General features: G+C 41.8%; 1 protein-coding gene across 4 annotated transcripts in view; it reads left to right on the forward strand.

Moving 5' to 3' along the window:
* PIGN (phosphatidylinositol glycan anchor biosynthesis class N) overlaps window positions 1–19884 on the forward strand; it is a 209344-nt gene that overhangs the window by 55727 nt on the left and 133733 nt on the right. For all 4 annotated transcript variants that reach the window (XM_069958130.1, XM_069958132.1, XM_069958131.1 and 1 more), the window contains exons 11-12: window positions 6742–6834; window positions 9504–9559. In XM_069958130.1, the coding sequence (XP_069814231.1) occupies window positions 6742–6834; window positions 9504–9559 (149 nt within the window). The remainder of the gene's footprint in view (window positions 1–6741; window positions 6835–9503; window positions 9560–19884) is intronic.

Raw genomic sequence — 19884 nt, forward strand, 5'->3', positions numbered from 1 at the left:
GCTTCGGCTGTGAAGCCCCTGCCCAGATAGCACAGTCCACAGATGATAAAAGATCACTTTTTAGAGGAACAAGCACCATGACGTATGATATAAAATAAGGTATGACAACTGCTTAATTTACCCTTTACACCTGTGTAGAGAAGTTAGAATGCAAAAAGGGGGTGACAGTGTCTCTTTAAAGCAAGATAAAGTTCAGTAAATGTAATATACCTTTTATCAGTTAACAAAATGGTGGGTCTTTCTCTGTAAGCAGCTGTACCTGTACTGTTTCTTCCATTTTTGTTAATAGGGTGGCTTGGGTGCCTTGGATCATTATCAGTATTTTGTGCAGTTAAAGGGGTTTTCCAGGAATAGATAAAAACATTGCTGCTTTCCCTATTCGCCCTATGACAGCACCCCTGGAGAGCGTCCTTCCCCTTCCCAAGAGACAGAAAACAGCCGCCAAGGATGAAAGCTTTAAAAGGGGCAGGACCGACCCCAAACTCCAGTTCTGTTTCCTGTCTTCTAGGAAGAGGGGAGAGTGAGACCTCAGTCTCACTCTCCCAGGAAGGACCGCCGAGGATTGAGAACTGAGGCGCCCGGTCCCTATGACTAGTCCTCAGGACAACGGGTTACCTGTGCCTGGCATAACTCTTTTGGTGGAAGCCGCCGGCCAGTCTGGATTGTCCCGGTCCGTCGGGCCTCCTGTTCTCCCTCACCTCTCGCCGGGAGTCAGCTGCACAGGAGGCGAAGTGGGTGCCGGCCTATTCGGGCGGCTTTTTTCCTGTGTCCTCCCCCGGTACAGGGCGGGCTAGCATCACGCGCGAGCGCTCCTATGGAGGCAGGCTGGCACTTCCAGGGTCTGCTCAGGCGTTGCGGCTGGCGTGTAACGTCACTTCCGCCGGACGTCTGACGTAGTTTCCGTGCGGCCTGGCGCGGACTGCGGCCTTTCCTGGCAGTAACCGGGGTGGGAGGCAGGGGGACGGCGGAGTTGTCGGGTGCACTCCTGAGACCTCCAGACGGGCTCCGGTAGTGGGAGGGGTCGGTTAGGGGCCGTGCTCCGAGCCGCCACAGGAAATGAAGAGGGAGGGGGCAAAAAGACCCTCTTTAAAAGAACAGGGGCCTTAGACAGAGCTCCACTAATTTCAATGGAACTGAGCTGCAATAACACACACAAACTGAGGATGGGAGTGGTGCTGTTTCAGGAAGAAAGTAGCTATGTTTTTCTAATGCTGGACAACCTCACACATTTGATTAATTTGGGAAAACTTACATTTTTAACATTCTGTCTATGCTTCATGTACTATCTACTATATTTGTTGTTTCTTGCTATTAGCTTATTTCAGACTAGCACTGTCAGACTGTACTGTGTTGTGTGTGTGATATTACTATCCCCTGGAAACAATACTGTAGATTTAACCACACAACATCTGTGAACTTGGCAATCGTAGTATTTAGGAACGCTGCTATTCTGGAGTACTGCACAGATCATTTTCTAAATATTGGGCTTGAAACATCCTCTCCTTCACTACCTATTACAAGGACTTAGTCCATTTGCCACCTGGAGGACCATACTTTGTGCAGTATACTACGTGCTCTAAAACTGTTCTGGATCTGATTGCCGCTTTATTGACCAGTAGCTATTCTGGTCGTATACTATGTTCAGTGTACTACATGTTTTAAAGCTGCTGTGGACTTGATTGGCACTTTATTTTTAGCTATTGCCAGGGCTGTATTCACCACTAAGCACCTGTGGTCCGATGCCTAGGGCAGCACCTTTCAGGGGGCAGCACCAGGGAGCAGGGGGAAAGAAACCACTTTTTTTTTTTTAATGTTTTAGTCTCCCCCCTCCCGTTCAGACTTGCCAGTAAATCTGGTGTCTTTTTGAGGGGGAGGGGGTATGGTGGTATTGGTCAGGTCAGGTCAGGTCTGGCTGTGTTAATTCTGACGCCTAGAGCTATTATTTACCAATTTACCAATGCAGTGGTAAAATTTGTTTATGTTTTAAGCAGTTGGAAATCATGAAAAATGTGCTTCAGACAGTGTTTCTACATGTAGAGAAATGCATGTGGCTGAAACCAGGCTCCTATTTCTTCATGATGCTAATTGGTGAGTGAAGATGGGGCGTCTTCAGGTTTAGTGCCTAGGGGAGCAGCAGCTATGAATACAGCCCTGGCTATTGCAACATATTATCTCATAGACTCAAGGGCCCTGTGGCATTGTTTACATCATATATATATACAGATTTTTTAACTATATTTTTTAACTATTAAATGGTTTATTAATTGTGATATTTGCATATCGGCCACTATAAATAAAATGTCTGTAATGGTGCAGGGTTTGGGGGGGGGGGAGGGTCGAGAAAAGAAAATATTGAACTCACCCCTTCTTGTGTCTCATAGCACCAGTCCTGGGTCCCGTTCACAGCAGCCTGGGTCCTTCAGCTCTTCACCTGAAACGTCATGACTCGGCTGAGCATTTGCCCACTCAGCCAATCAGTGACTGAGGACACCTGGCTGAGCGGGAAGTTACTAACCTGAGCCGTGTCATTGCTGCTGGAAAAGCAGAAGATGACAGCCGGCTGCTGTGAACGGGACTCAGGAGCAGCGCAACGGAGGCATGGGAACAGGTGAGTTCCCTTGTTTATTATTTTTTCTCACCCCCCTTCCTGCCTGCTGATTTAAGAGTTCGTAGGACTTCCTCTTTAAGTCTAAGTCAACCTTGACCCTCCTTATTTACTATCTATGCGCTGCACCAATCTTTGTAAAATTATTTCAGAATAGACCTATTTCCAGCAATATCTCTGTCAAACCCCTCTTAAACTAACCCCTCTCTATATTTTTCTTTTCTTTTTATCAAAGTGATCTGCCAGTTTAGCTTGGCTTGTTGCTGGTGAGATAATTCGTATGAGTAATCCCATGGACAGTTGTGACCAAAGTCAAACTAGTGCAATAAATTGTCATTTACTTAACCATGTGCAAAGAAAAAGTGGAACAGATGCACCAGATTGAAGTGTGTGATCCCTATGCACCACAATTTTGAGCATCTCCTGTCCTAAAGAAAACCAGATTCTCCCCAGATTGTAAAGTAAGCCAAGAGAGCAAAGACACCCATCACAGGAAGGTGACTGCGCCTTGCAAAGCGTGCTACGCTGATAGCATAATGTGATTTACATCAAATGCAGTGGCGCCAATTGTAAAGTTGACATTGGTTACATCTGTAGATAAATAGACAATATATCAATGCAGGAACCCCAGCACTGGTAGAGTTATCCTTGGCTGGACCACAGCAGCTGCCTCTAATCTGGTGTTTACATGTTTTTTGCATATCCATTTTATCATGTCTGTCCATCTGTCAGCACTCCATTGGGTACTACAAAAAGTGATTTATACACCAAAAATATATATTTTTGTTGATATTATTTTTTACTCTATTCTATTTTTACTCTATATTAAATCACTATTTCAGTACCCATTGGAGTGCAGAAAGATGTGTTAACTGTATATCTGAAAAAAAACCTCCAGATTAGTGGTAACCCAGAGGTAGAAATAGATCATCCATGGATTAGGCCCACCATCTTGGTTAGCCATAGATTAGGGCCTTGCCTTCTTGGCTAGTTGATAGTGGGAGTGAGCAGAAGCGGATGGGCGTGCGAACAGTTAACATGCTGCAATTTAAAAATTTATGACTTATTACTTGGAACAAGAATTGAAGAGTGACTTTGCAAAATAAATATCCTAAAGCCATATAAAGCCACCTTATAGGGGCATGCATGGACTCCTGGGCTCTCCGTAGAGAATGTAGACTGCTGATTTACCTTACTTGGTTATTTGTTTGAGTTTTTAATCTTTTTTGTGAAAAATACAGTTTAAAAAAAGATGATGTGACAGATTATCTGCCAAGATCAGCATTTAAATATATAATAGACTTTGCTGCCTAATAAACTGTTTCCACAATAGTTATCACATTATATGAGTGAGGTTTCTCCCTGCCCAGCAGAATAATTGTTCCCAGGGCCATCAGATCCTGGAAAATGTAAGCATGATCTCTGAAAAACTGTGGAGGTTGCGTTTGAAGGTAAACCCTAGGAAGGTCTATAGGGTTGGTGCATAACTCATAAATTCTATTTGTTGGTTGTTAATACCTGTGTCATACACTGCCCCTTAAGCCATGCAATAGGCATAAAACTGAATATCTGTTTCTGTAAGGTGTACTTACATCACCAGTTTCATCACCTACAATTGTTTTGGTGCCACAGCATAGAATTCCTTTTATATTTAGCCTATTGCATGTAGATGGCTGATTATAAAGCCTGTGATGTGTGATGCTGCCTCTTACAAATGTGTGTATCTAACAGGATATATAAAGTACTTGCTGATGTGTAAAAGAGATCTTTATTGTGAAACTAGGGCTTTGTGCAGAAAGTGGTTATCTGGTATAACAATGTGGAAAATGCTGTTACCATATTAATAAATAATTATCCCTCTGCTGGATTACTTAGAGTGGATTCTGTAAAATGCATTTGGTTTTCTTCTGCTTGCACTTAAAGTGACACAGTCACCCCCTTTTTGCATTATGACTTCTCTACTCAGTGTAATGGGTAAATTTAGCAGTTTTCATACCTTTTTTTATATCATACGTCATGGTGCTTGTTCAAGTAAAAAGGGATCTTTTATCAATTGTAGATTGTGGTAAGTCGGTGGGGCTTTGCGGCATTAGCACCACTTAGCCACGCCCACAGCTACACCATAGGCCCGCCCCTCCATTACGTCATCTTAACACAGGCCCGCCCCATCGACGCCCATTGGTGGGCCGACCTAGAGGGGGTGGGGCCTAGATATTTAGGCCAGCCTTTTCCAATGGCCATCGAGGGGGCGGGGCTTATGTACATATGGCGCCATGAAAGGGTGGTGCTGTGGGCGGGGCTAAGTGGTGCTAATGCCACAAAGCCCCGCCCACTTAACACAATCTGCAGTTGATAAAAGATCCCTTTTTACTTGAACAAGCACCATGATGTATGATATAAAATAAGGCATGAAAACTGCTAAAAAAACTGCTAAAAACTGCTAAACATTTGCCCATTACACCTGTGTAGAGAAGTCAGAGTGCAAAAAGGGGGTCACAGTGTCACTTTAAGTTGTTGGATTAACCGTAAGGTCATATGCTAGTAAGAAAATACATGGTGTATAACAGGGGGATGCTGCTTGATTATTAGTATAAGAACTGTCAGAAGTGATGTGAAAAGTAAATGGGAATTTTGTAGGTAGTATGACTGTTGCTTGTGAAAAGATATTATTATAATTTAGATTGTTGAACTACTTTGATTATGTTTATTTTATGTTTACATAAGTGTAAGTTTAGAAACATAGATTTTTTTTTTTTTGTTGCCTTTTTTTGGCTGCAAGTTTATCCAGTCTATTCAGCAGTTATTTCAGTGTTAATTTAAAGAGAGGCTAAGGCTGCATCCACACATCCGCAAATTTTGCGGACCTATGGACGGTGAATGCCTGTCCTGGATGGTTTCCCCGCCTAGCATGATGTATCAACATACTGGCAGCAGGGAAACTGTTTGAATCTCTGCGGCACTGTAATGAATTGTGAAGTAGAACTTAAAAAATGTATATAAAAATCAAAAATATTCTGGGAATATAGTAAACGTGCTTATAAAATGAATGTATCTTCATACACTACCTTAAAGGGTCAACGTCATTTGTAAAAACTATTGACACGTCATAGAGACATGAAAAGCAAATGAGTTTCCACGCTGCAGTGGCTAACATACAGAAATGAGGTTCTTAGCCAACCCTGTGTTCCAATACAATGTACCAACTCATCAGGTTAAGGTGAACCCCAGAGAGTTGGACACCTGAGGACCTTGACATACTTGTCTTTAGCTAGTTCGCTATTTCCCGTTGCTCTGCTTGCTTCTTAGATCCCCGGCTCCCTGAAATCCTGGCCAGCCAATCAGTGGCTGTAACAGGACAGCGCACTGATTGGCTGATCGGGGTGCCAGGGAGCCATGAGCCCGAGAAGCAAGTGGCAATGCGGGCAGGTAACGATACCCGGTACTGTAATTTTCTATGGCTTTACATCATCGCCCCTCCCCGAAAGCATTGCGCTGGGGGGGGGGATCTATCCAATACACCGCCAGGTGATGGCTTTTCCATAGCATTTAAATGCACCTGGGTGCAGCGATCGGCTGCATGGTGGAACTCCTTTCTGAACTCCCCTAAAAGCGCAATGACTTACGGGTAGATCATCGGTCCTTAAGGGGTTAAACACCCACAGGAGATGGGGGAGTGCGAACTAAAAGGTAGTAGCCAAAACCCCCACTTGTAACACAGAAAACAAAACAGTAGCCAGCACTCCACTAACACTGCCGTGGCTTACATACAGGCAAAAACAGGAAAAATGCTGCAGCAACTTGCAAGTGTCAGGATTTACAGCGTATACTCCCTCCATCTGTATGTAAGCAAACTACACAGTGTGAATAAGTGTTAGTGGAGTGCTGGCTATGGTTTTGCTTTTTATGTCTGTATTACATGTCAAAATCTTTCACAAACAACAGTGGCCCTTTAAAAATTATAAGATGGGGTGTCATGTGAAAAGCTGATGTATCCATTTGATGTGTTAGATCTTTCTTTTTGAATCCCTCTCTCGTTTGATTCTACTGCAAAATCTCGCTGGTTGTTTTACTGTCTAAGCAGTGTGAGTAATGGAGTGAACTCAGCTCACATTGTTCTCATGTGTCATTGCTTGCAGGGAATTTTGCCTGTGGAGTATATTAACAGCAGTCATCTCTTTAAAGCAGAGAGCATGCTTACTAATGCTCTCCAGATCTTGGAGCAGTTCAAGGTAGGTAATTATTCTTTAGAGGGACTATCTAATATTCTTATCCAATTGACTAAAAAAATCGACCACAAAGAAGAATGTTTTAACTGTAAAAAATGCCACATGATTCTTCTTCTTCTTCTTCTTCTTCTTCTTTTTATTATTATTATTATTATTATTATTATTATTATTATTATTATTATTACACTCCTCAGCATTGAAATTGTAATACCAAGAAATGTCATGAGGGTCAATATGCAGATGATAAATAAAATATAAACAAAATGTTAAAAACATCTCAATTATATTCAGTATGATTATGAGGGATACATGCCATGGTGACACATTTAGGCCACACTGGCTGTTCACAGTAACACAAGCAACAAATAGCCTGACACCATGAAGAAAAAACACTTCCTAGAAATTTTGGAGAAATAGCAGCACAACTGGTTCCACAACTCATTTAATGTATGGCTGAGCTGTCAGTTCACTTGGAATAAAAAACAAAAAAAGGGATCCTGGTACTGTGCATTATGCCACCACACACCACAATGCTGGGAATAGGACCAGTGTGACTTTCCTTCCTCAACATTAAGAAAGACGAGCTGTAAGGTGCAAAGCAAGATGGCAGTGGGGGTTGGAATGGAGGTCTGTCCTCTTAAGCAATGAGTCCTGCTTTTGTCTTGAAGGCAGTGATAGACAGAGATGTACACCATGCAATGAAGAGGCCTCCTTGAGGGAATGTCATACTAGTGTATGTATTTCTGCAAGTGGCATTATATAAAATAATTAATTTGAGCATCCAGCAAGTAAGGAAAACACTGATTCCTGTTTATTTGTAATCCACAAATGTGTACAGAACCCTCAGTGCCCAGAAAATGGGGTTTACAGAGCACCCTTACTCATGGCTCAGAGTTGCATCAGTGTTTTCTAGGGACTTCGGGTTCTGTACACATTGGTTGATTACAAATAAACTGGAAACTGTGCTTTCCTGACTTGTTGGACTCTCAGATTTATTCTTTAATTACTGTTCACACTTCATTGGAGATTCCGAGCAGACCTTGTCACATCTAAGCGGTGAGCTGGCTGGTTTTCAATGTGTCAAGTAGCACTTATACCCTCTATACTTAAATCAAGGTGTTTTGAATATTATATGTACAGGTTTTTTTTATCTGCATATCATTAAAGTGGTTGTCTAACGAGGAAACCTATTGTTAACTCTATAATAAATTAACATATATTGGTAAATAGTTATTTTACTACACTTTGCTTCCTGCACACGGAGCAAAAGTGGCGAAATTCCCTGTCATAATGACAGTCTATGGGAGGCTCGCGCGCCTCCTCTCTCCACGCTGAGGAATGAACATGTTCATTTCGCCACTTTTGCTCCGTGTGCACGGAGCCTTATTGTAGATTTTCATTCTGCTTTGATGTAGACTGTATCTGCTCTGTTGTCTTTATGTCAACTTCCTTTCATGTGTAGACCTTGTAACTGACTTCCTGTTTCTGTGTATAGGACACTCTCGCCAAGAACTCAGCAAACTATTTACCCCTACCCCTCCCATTACACTGTCTCGACTATATTACATATTACTATATTACTCTCACATTAGGGTGGAGAGATAGAGTTGGCTAAATTCTTGTACACTGGAAGAGGAATTCTGTTTCAATAAGTGCACCAGACAGGGCATTGGGCTAAAGACAACAGAGCAGACAGTGTGTATTAAAAGAAGAACCAAAGCTTAAAAGAATAAAGGCTGTATTACACAGGCCAACAGTGTTGAAAAACATGCTGAAAGACAAACAACTTCAATGATAAGCCGACATGAATGCTGTCGGCTGATCGTTGCCCCCTATTCCACGGGACGATTATCGACCGTAACAGCGTTCCATGGAATAGGGCCTTAAGAGATCGAAGGGGGTGCCCCCCCAGTGATCTTTGGATCGCCTCCCAGTTCCTTTGTTTTAAATACAGCTGCCAGAGTACAGCCCTCTGCTCCCTTCGGCAGCTCTATAGCGAATAAATAAAGCCATGAGCCATCTGCCAACCCGCGGCTGTGTTAAAAATAAATTAGCCAGTGGCTGATCTGGAGATTGCCGGGAGGTACAGTGGCTGCAGCCCCAGCAATTCTCTTATTTGTCCCCTATCAACAGGTGGACCCTTTTAACATTTTTGTTGAACCTGTGATTTCCAAAATTCCACAAACTTTCCTTGTTGGTATTGCAGTTTTATTGTTGAGGACTGTTTTTTTTATAGTTATTGGTATTGATATAGTTATCAAAATGCATCCATTTTGATCCGTTTTTTTTTTTTTATAATTGAAGTCAGTGGAAAAACTGATCGAAATGGATAGCACACAATTGCACTGTTTTTGCATCCGTTCCCCCCCCCTTCCCCCATAAACGTATACGTTACGTTTACATTAAACGGACTGCAAAAGCGTAGTGTGGGAAGCTATGGTAAAGAATATTTAAAACTTTGTTTAAAAGCCAACAGTTGGCATTCCCAGGAGTTTACCTGTATTAAGTCTATTTGCCTCTTAGTAATATCATGACTACTAGCACTTTCATTGAACCCAAAGAAAAGCAAAGGTTGTATTGTAATTAGAATAAAAATTGTTCAGTCATTATGGATTGTATTTTAACACTATAATAATAATTATACTACCTGATAAAAGTGTTTTTTTTTCCAGGTCAAAATGGCACAGAAAAAACAAACCACATTGTCTTTCTTGTTTTCACCTTTTAGGTATGTCATTTTTTTTTTTAATTTAATGGCAGAAATCTTAAATTGATGGTACTGTGTGTTTATTCAGTGGTGCCTTGTATGACGAGCATAATTCGTTCTGGGACTGTGCTTGTAATCCAAATCCACTCTTAAACGAAAGCAGATTTTCCCATTAGAAATCATAGAAATGCAGACAATTGGTTCCACACCCCAAAAATAATGATTTATTATTCTGAACAACATGTAGAAGAGATGAAACAAACATTCAGAAACAGCAGAATATGTGATAATATAAGTTACTGTACAGTAATGGAGAGGATGGGAAACACAAGGGCTGACAGAGACTGCAGGGAGCATGAAGGAATGAGCAGGACAGATGTGGGCACATACATGCAGCACTCTCTGTCCGGGGAGAGAGGGGTAACAGCTATGAAGAGATTACCCCACAGTCCTGTCCCCTGATGTGAGCCCCAGCCTGAAGTGGATCTGCTATGATTTGAAAGGTGAAGGAGACTTCCTGGGTCAGAGTACAGGGCTGTATACTCCACTATGCAGACCATACCCCTCCCCCACTCGTGCTCCCACCCAGTACAGGGAGCTCTTAAACCAAAGCAATGCTCTTACACCAAGTCACAATTTTGAAAAACTGTGAGCTCTTATACCAAAACGCTCTTAAACCAAGTTACTCTTGAACCAAGGTACCACTGTATATGTATTTTTCTACTGTTAATTTCATTATTAACACAAATGTATTAAAACATATTTCGGTTTAGACTTTGTTCACATTTCACATCACCTTCCTATTTTTAACAGATTGAATAAAAAATAGAATCCTGATGATCATAGACTAGCTGGTATTGCATAGGTCATCAGAAAATCATGGGCTAGAAATCAATACGGCTGTAAATATTTACTTTTATTATTTTTATTGTCATTACAGTTACAGCAATATTGAATTCAGATCAGATCTGTCACCGTAATATGCTGCTTTATTTAAGAGCAGCATTTTATTGAAACAGTCTGCTTTACTATTAGATCAGATAGAACAAAAACTGTTTGTCTAGCATAATCATTATATTCCGTTGTCAGGCATATTATATTTATGAAGGAGAAGAAGAGTTTAGGATTAACTCCCAGGGAGGTCAAAACAGGATGAGCAAAACACTTAGTTTGTAGGTACATTTGTATGAGTAAGTATCAGAGACTTAGGCAAACTTTTATTTCTGGATGTATCCTAAATTACAAATATAAGTATTCTGTTCTGCCCTTTATAGCTATACCTATGCAAAGCCATGCATAATTTACAGCCTGTACTGAGACCTGCCAATGTCACCTAGTTTCCTAGAAAGTAAGGGTCCATTTACACAGAAAGATTATCTGACAGATTATCTGCCAAAAATTTGAAGCCAAAGCAAGAAACAGACTATATACAGAGATCACGTCATAAAGGAAAGACTGAGATTTCTCCTCTTTTCAAATCCATTCCTGGTTTTGTCTTCAAATCTTTGGCAGATAATCTGTCAGATAATCTTTCTGTGTAAATGAACCCTAAATTCTGCATATTTATGTTGACAAGGAGTAAAGATCCTCGTACACTTGTATAATTGACAGCCATACTAGCTGTGCTCATGAAAGTACCTTTTTAAAGGGAAACATACAGGGTAAGGAGGGGAACATATGAACATGCTGATGGGTACCTGTAGCTGCAGAGCTCCTGATTATGGCAGAGGTCTTCTTTTTCTCCTCTGCAGCATTTTTCTTTTTTTTTTACTTACATAGCTCTGCTCTCACCAGATCTCGCACATGCGCAGTTACAGCCCCCTGTATATGAAGCTGGGCTGCTGCGTGCGATCTGTGGAACGCAGAGCTATGAGATTACTTATGCATATATTAATATGCATAAGTAGGAGGTGTAGTATGAGATGGTGCTGGGGCCAAGGAACTCCCCCAGTGCACTAAAGGGCTCATTTGCATCTTTGCTTCTTAAAAAAGAATTGAAAAACAGCAACTTTTCAGAGGGGCTCTTTCAAACAGGGTAAGTAAGATTATTCATAAATTGTAAACATTCTATTCATCTCGAGAGATTAATCTACGTATAGTATTTATTAAATTTACTATATTTGTCTCTTTTTTCCCTTGTTGGCATCCTTGGAATGATCGACTCCAACACCTTCCTGATCATTTTATCTACCTCACAATTCTCATTTTGTAGGAAAAAAATGTTGACATTTGGTTTGCAGTGAAACTTTGGCAAACTGATAAGTGTTTTCTCACTTGATTCTGCAATCAGGCTATGTTCACACTACGTAAGTTCTGTGGAAATCACGGCCGTTGTTTCAACGGCCGTGATTTCCACGGAACTTACGTAGTGCTGCAGGCTGTAGGGATCCCAGGCGAAGTGTATACACTCTGGCCGGGATCCCTAGCGGCACTGTAGAAAACTGACATGTCAGTTTTCTGTTGCCGCTATTCAGTGAGTAGCGACCGCAGAAATCCCTGTCAGTGCAGACGCTACATAGAGTGCGGTGGGGAGTTCTGATGCAGGGGCGCCAGCGCTAAATATCATCCGGCCGGTACTGCAGTTGAGGGGGGGGGGGGGGGGGGGGGGGCTGCCAGGGTGATCGCTAGATATTGGCGGTCTGCTGCTGCCGTTCCTATTACACGAGGCAACGGCAGCATGTCGCTGCTATCCTCATCGTTGGTGTTTCGACATGTTGAAAGACAACGATCTGCCGACATTGTGCATGTCGGCTAATCATTGTCTTCAATTACAGTAAGAGATTAGTCCGTAACGGTTGGGCCTTTAGTTTTAGCCCCAGTGGTGAGAATGAAAATTGCAAGATTTCAGGATTATTTTATAATATAGATAGAAAAATGGAAAATAAAAGAAAGTCATCAAAAATTTTTAAAAAATGTTTAACATAAAAACATTATTTAAATAATAAGTCATTTTGAGAACACATTGCCTTTAAATAAGTTATGCAGACGATGCATCCCTGACATACTGTATGACAATAGTACACTCTTTGGGCAAGCATTAGGTCAGTGGGGCACTGTTAATACATTAATTAAATGTGCCTGGAGCTTTCCTGGGTCTTATGCTCAACGTTAACAATTATTAAAAGATTATTTTAAGATTAACTTAAACACAATACTATACACATCTGTTTCCTAGCTGCATTATTTACCCTGCATGACATGCTTCAAGTATTGCCTTGATGATGCCTTGTGGCACCCTGCAGCCAATCACTGGCCTCCGCAGTAGTCACATAAGACCACATAGGCCAGTGATTAACCTTCTTGTGCACACTGCAGCCATCACTGCAGGAAAGTAAATGAGGGCAGTGGGAAAGACCTGAGCAGTGCGGCTTGATGTAATACAGACAAGCAGGGTGCCTTTCATTAATTTTTAAAAACAGGCTGTAAAATCCCTTTTGATTTGCAGTATTTTTATTTATTTTTATTTTATCCCCCTTACGAAATCTTTGGCATATTTGTAACTTCTTACCTTCAGAGTCATAACTTTAAATTGTTCTATGTAATGAGCCATATGCGAGACAAATAAACCTTTTTAATGACATCCTTCATTTTATCATAAAATATACTGCAAAACAGAAAAATTTCTGGGCCAAAATTGTAAAAGAAAACCCTTCAGCTCAGCGCCTTTTGAGGGATTTTGCTCCTACAGTGTTTACTTTGCAATAAAACTAAAGTTATATTTATTCTCTGGGTCAGTATGATTACAGCGATAGGCTTTGTTCCCACAACGTTTTTTTCTTGTCTACTTTCTCCACCGCTGATTGGCTGAGCGGACATGAAACGTCACGTCTCAAGCCCATGTCAGTGACCAGGAAGCGGCTGGGCAGTGTGGACCGGAGCAGCAGCCCTCCAGGCCGGAATACCCCTTTAAGTTGCCGTGTTTACTACGACTCCTCATTTTTTTAACAATGTACGAAGACTGGTTTATGGATTTCACATTGTAACATTACTGCTCCATAACTGTGTACTGTGTAACTGTGTAATCCGTTGACATACCTACTCTTCGGCAACCTTTGCTACACCCCCCCCCACCTATTCCTCCCCCCTGACAAGTCCAGTACCTGTCACGGCTCTCTGTGCATACTGCGATCAATAATTATGGCAGCATGCACAGGGTTAAATTCCCAGGATTGGACTGAAATTGCAGACAGGTGTTAACTATAACATACAGCTGACATCCACAGCATATAGTGTGGGCACAGCTCCTGAGCCCACACTAGTGATGTCACGATACCAAAATTTTGCGTTTGATACCAACTTTTTTTTTTCAATGCTCAATACCAATTCGATACTGAATAAATTATATTGAAAATTAGAAATGCCCCCCATCAGGTCCGTAATGAACCAATTCACATTCCTTTAATTTTATTACTTTAAAAAAGTTTCCATTATTTAAAGTAAATGTGCTTTAAAAATTGCACTATTCTCACTCCTAACACTGTTACCTGTCTGGCTGTGGTGTGAGGGGTCTTTTTTTGTGCCATGATCTGTAGTTTTATTCAGTAGCATGTTTTTATGTGCTACTGAACTTGGTGTTTTTTTGCGTTTGCACTTGGTGTTTACCGTTTGTGATCAGGAAGGTGATAATTTTATAGTAAGGACATTAACACTCCAACTATCTGGGAACAATGGGGGTTGTAGTCATGTAACACACCATCTATCAGGGGGATGGGATGATATGGGCTGTAGTCATGTAACACTTCGGCTATCTGGGGGATGGTGGGGGTTGTAGTCATGTGACACACACACACTAGCTATCACAGGATGATGGGGATTGTAGTCATGTAACACACACCAGACATCAGGGGGATTATAGTAATGTAATACACTTCAGCTTTAAGGGGATAATGGGGATTTTAGTCATGCAACACACACTTGTTTATTTGTGCGGCAGGGTAATCAGGTTACAGCCCCCCCCTCCCTTCCCAGTCAGAGCACGACCAACCCCCTCCTCACCTGCACTGATGTCTGCCCCGGGAGTCTCCTGACGGCCCGGCCTGCCGCTCCTCCTCACAATCCTGTGCTGCCAGATGGCCGCGTCTCCTCCAGCCTCCCCCTCCGTCCTCCTCACCCGGATCGCGCTGCTCTTTCTTTCCTGCCGCTGACCCTGCTCTGCCCTTTGGATGACCTGAGCTATGCAATGCTACATATTATTGCTGTAGCATTGCATAGATCAGTATCAGTGCTCTGCTATCAGCAGAGACACCAGGAAGGTGAGTGCGGACCTCCAGCTGTGAGGTGACCCATCAGCCCCCCGCACTCACATTGCGGGGGTGCCGATCGGACACTTCACAGCCACCTGTCAATCATCCATTTCAATGCCGCGATCACATTACATCGCAGCATTGAAAGGGTTACATGCAGTCATTAGCAGCCGGGGTCTGTTACACATAGTAGCCGACCCCTGCTGCATATACAGCGGGCTCAGGATGGGAGAATGCCGCTGTCAGTTGTGACAGCGGCATGTATACAGTTACATAGCCGGCACAAGCCATTGCTGTGTGCCGGCAATTTGAATTTGGTGCCACCGGGGGCAGAAGCTGCGCGGGACCGAAGACATGACAGGTGGGAGCAGGGGGCGGGACACAGAACACGGCCGGCGCTCAGATAGCCGCTGGCCGTGTTCTCTGCTTTATACTTTATGCTATACTGCGCTATTATGCAAATTAACATAAAGTATCGATACCAGGAAATCCTGGTACCAAATCGTTTTTTGCCCCGGAATATCGATAGTAGTATGGAAAATAGGGGTACCGCACACATTTTTTTTTAGATTTATTTATTTATTAAACTAATGCATGGGATCCCCCCTATTTTCTATAACCAGCCAGATACAAAACCAAGCAGCAGCGGCCTGATACTGTAATGGCAAGGGCCATTTATTTTGGCAGTTTTTAGCCTAATAATACTAGCCTGCAGCCACCCAGTCTTACTTCATCATTTTCTCACGCTCCAGGCTTGACAGTATCTGTTTTTTTCCGGTACCCCTGGTGGTGGTCAGTACAGGGGTCATAAGTGGGGGATTAGTGTTAGCTGTTTTGTGGGCTAACGCTAAGCCCCAGCTTAGTAATGGATGCCATCTACTAGACGGCTTCCACTACTAAGCCAAAAATAAGTACAAAAAAAACACAAATTTAAAAAGATATTTATTGAAATAAAACGCCTTGGAGAACCCTTGTTGATCCTTTCATTATATAAAAAGTAACAATCTTCTTTCTGAAGTAGTCCATTCTTCTTTATTTCAACCTGTAAAGTATAAAACTGAGGCCCTCACCACATCTTTGATTCTAAAGTAGAACACAACACCTTCATGGGATTTTGATCTGGGCCAGGTGGCATAGCCGACTAATGCATCAGCAGGGTGCAGGATTGTGAACCATGTAGTGAGGTGGGATGGGGGACATCAAGCCCAAAAAGACCCACCTCTATGACACTCTCCCTGGCAGATAAGCCAATCGATTTTACATAAAAAAGACACAGAGGCCACTTTGAAAGGTATATTACCAGCGACTTGGGGCCTGCCAGGATTTTTCACTTTAAACAAGTCAATGTCCTTCCACAAAAATATTGTTTATTAGCCATGGTCTTTTTTTTTTTTTTTTTTGTACTAACAAAGCAGGCAGATCATTTAATTTTTCTGCCATTTTACTACACAAAGATATTTTGATTTATCACAATAGTTTGCTTTACACGGCAGCATCAAATACTAGGAAGATCAAATAGTTGGTGGACCATGTTCCTGTATAGTTCTTTTAAATTACTTTAAATTGTTTAGACCTTGAAAGTAATCCTTCAGCTTGCAGGCAGCGAGTTCAATTTTAAGAGTGCATGCCTCACTGACTCTATTACTTTTAAGCTGTTGCTTGGCCACATTGTGCATCATTTGCTAAGATAAGTTATAACTATGACTTCCCCAGAGTTCATTCCAACAGCTGAGGCTGGAAAATTTGCCTCTGTCACTCTGCTGTAAAGAAACTTTGCCGAACGCTTGAGAAATATTGGGAAACTGCCTGGTCGATAAGAATCTTTGGCTTTCTACTATATTTTTCATTAGTACATCTTTGTTTTAAGCTCAGTAGTGGCAAATAACTGTGTCCAGCCACCTTCACACATGGAGAACCTATTCTTAACAGTATGGTAAAATTAATATTTTAGATTTTAATAAATTTATACAGAAATACTCAACAATTTAAATGGAACCTGCCATAATGGCCTGAGCCATATGTCATTGTTGTGGTCCCCAATGGTTTCTCCCTACCCTACCAGCCTTCATTGATAAATACTGTTTGTCTATATGAAAAGATTTATCAATAAAGGCTGGTGGGGCACCAAGAAGCCACTGGGGACTGCCCTCATGACTCGTGGTTCAGGCATGAAAGTGATGAAACAAACAATGAAACAATGATGGGTATTTTTTTTCAAGAGACTCACCTAGCCTCTGTTCTCCTTACCCCTTTCTAAGCCCATGCTTTAGAATATTGAGGAGGCATGAAGATGCTAGTGGGTCCAGCACTGCCAGCCCCTTCCACCCTGTTTCCATTTATATACATCAGTGTGGTCTTAGACAAATTGCAGCTGAAAGGAAACTAAAAGTCATGACTAAATCATTATTCCGTAGTGTGTTTATATGAGAAATAGAATGTCGGAACTCAATAAGGTTTTTTTTAACCCTTAGAGGACCGGGCCAATTTCAATTTTTGCGTTTTCGTTTTTTCCTCCTTGTGCTTAAAAGGTCATAGCACTTGCATTTTTTCACCTAGAAACCCACATGAGCCCTTATTTTTTGCGCCACTAATTGTACTTTACAATGACATGCTGTGTTTTTTTTTTTTTTTATAAAGTACACTGCGAAACCAGAAGAAAATTAAATGTGTGGTGAAATTGAAAAAAAAAAAGCATTTTTTTTTTATTTGGGAGGGTTTTGTTTTTACGCCGTTTGCCCTGGGGTAAAACTATCTTGTTCTATATGTTCCTCAATTCGGTACGATTACAACTATATGTAACATGTATACCTTTATTTTATTTGATGGCTTTTTAAAAAATTCAAACCATTTTTAACCCTTAGAGGACCCGGCCAATTTCAATTTTTGCATTTTCGTTTTTTCCTCCTTGTGTTTAAAAGGCCATAGCACTTGCATTTTTCCACCTAGAAACCCACATGAGCCCTTATTTTTTGCGTCACTAATTGTACTTTGCAATGACAGACTGAATTTTTGCATAAAGTACACTGCAAAACCAGAAAGAAATTCAAGGTTTGGTGAAATTGAAATAAAAAAACGCATTTCTTTTATTTGGGGGGTATGTGTTTTTACGCCATTCGCCTTGGGGTAAAACTGACTTGTTATATATGTTCCTCAAGTTGTTACGATTAAAACGATATATAACATGTATAACTTTTCTTGTATCGGATGGCCTGTAAAAAATTCAAACCATTGTTAACAAATATACGTCACTTAAAATCGCTCCATTCCCAGGCTTATAGCGCTTTTATCCTTTGGTCTATGGGGCTGTGTCAGGTGTCATTTTTTGCACCATGATGTGTTCTTTCTATCGGTACCTTGATTGCGCATATACGACTTTTTGATCGCTTTTTATTACAATTTTTCTGGATTTGATGCGACCAAAAATGCGCAATTTTGCACTTTGGGATTTTTTTGCGCTCACATTATTTACCGTGCGAGATCAGGAATGTGATTAATTAATAGTTCGGGCATTACGCACGCGGCGATAGCAAACATGTTTGTTTATTTATTTGTTTACTTTTATTTAAAACCTGGGAAAAGGGGGGTGATTCAGACTTTTATTAGGGGAGGGGGCTTTTTACTATTAACAACACTTTTTTTTTTTTTTTTTCACACATATACTAAAAGCCCCCCTAGGGGACTTCTAGTATATACACTGTGATCTCTCATTGAGATCTCTGCAGCATAGATATGCTGCAGAGATCCATGAGATCGGCACTCGTTTGCTTTCGGCTGCTGCAGTGCCGAGCCGGGGACGGCGCCATCTTGGAGCGGTCCCCGGCCGGCTTCAGTATCGGAGATCGCGTTGTCCCGGAGGAGCGATCTCCCCACTATACCACCACCGATCATATGCAGCCGGTAATCGGAGACAGCTGCCTCCGATTACCTGATTAGCGGGCACGGCGATCGGACCATGCCCGCTAATAGCCGCGATCCCGGGCTACATGAGGCACCCAGGATCGCGGCGGTTCAGAGCGCGGCCGCCGTGCGGCCCCGCTCTGAACGCGGGGAGGCGGCCCTGGACATAAGGGTACGTTCAGGGTCGCCTAAGGGTTAAGAAATATATGTTCCTTAAAATCGCTCCATTCCCAGGCTTATAACGCTTTTATCCTTTGGTCTATGGGAGATGTCATTTTTTGTGTCATGATCTGTACTTTCTATCCGTACCTTGATTGCACATATGCAACTTTTTGATCGCTTTTTATTACAATTTTCTGGATTTGATGCGACCAAAAATGTGCAATGTTGCACTTTGGAATTGTTTTGCGCTTACACCGTTTACCGTGCGAGATCAGGAATTAAATAAATAGTGTGGGCGATTACGCACGCGGCGATACAAAACATGCTTTTAGCCATCCCCGCTAGACACCAGGGATGGCTAAAAGCTGCTTTTTAAATGCAGCTGTCAACTTTGACAACTGCATTTAGAAAGCTAATTAGCGGGCATGGCGATCGGACTGTGCCCGTTAATAGCCGCAGTCCCGGGTGACCTCTGGACGTACAGGTACGCCCAGGGTCGTCTAGGGGTTAATGTGACTTCTAAATTATGGACCTTTATATATGGTATGCACATTGGTGTTTTGATGATGGATATGGTATTCTTTCCAGTCTGGAGAGCAGGAGAGGTTTTCTATGGGGATTTGCTACTGCTATGGATAGTTCCTGACATGGACAGGGGTGGCAACAGAGAGCACTGTGTCAAACTGCAGAGAATACACCACTTCCATAAAGCAACTGATAAGTATTGGAAGTGTTGAGATTTTTTAATAGATGTAAATTACAATTCTCTGGCACTTTCTGGCATCAGTTGATTTACATTTTTAACTACCCTTTAAAGCACATTGGTAGGGTTTTTATAAGGAAATACTGCATGTTTGTAAGCTCTTTTTGGAATATGTTTTTGCCTGTGTGAACAAGGCCATACAGGCCTGTCCAACTTTCTTACAAAATAAGAGTATTTACTGTTTGCTAAGCAAGATTACTAGATAAAATTGGACTAAATCATAAAACTGACTTGATATGTATTACCACTAGAGAGAGGCGCAACTTGAGCATGCTCGAGTC

Source organism: Dendropsophus ebraccatus, chromosome 2 (assembly GCF_027789765.1).
Source record: "Dendropsophus ebraccatus isolate aDenEbr1 chromosome 2, aDenEbr1.pat, whole genome shotgun sequence".
In the NCBI taxonomy this organism is placed as follows: Eukaryota; Metazoa; Chordata; class Amphibia; order Anura; family Hylidae; genus Dendropsophus; species Dendropsophus ebraccatus.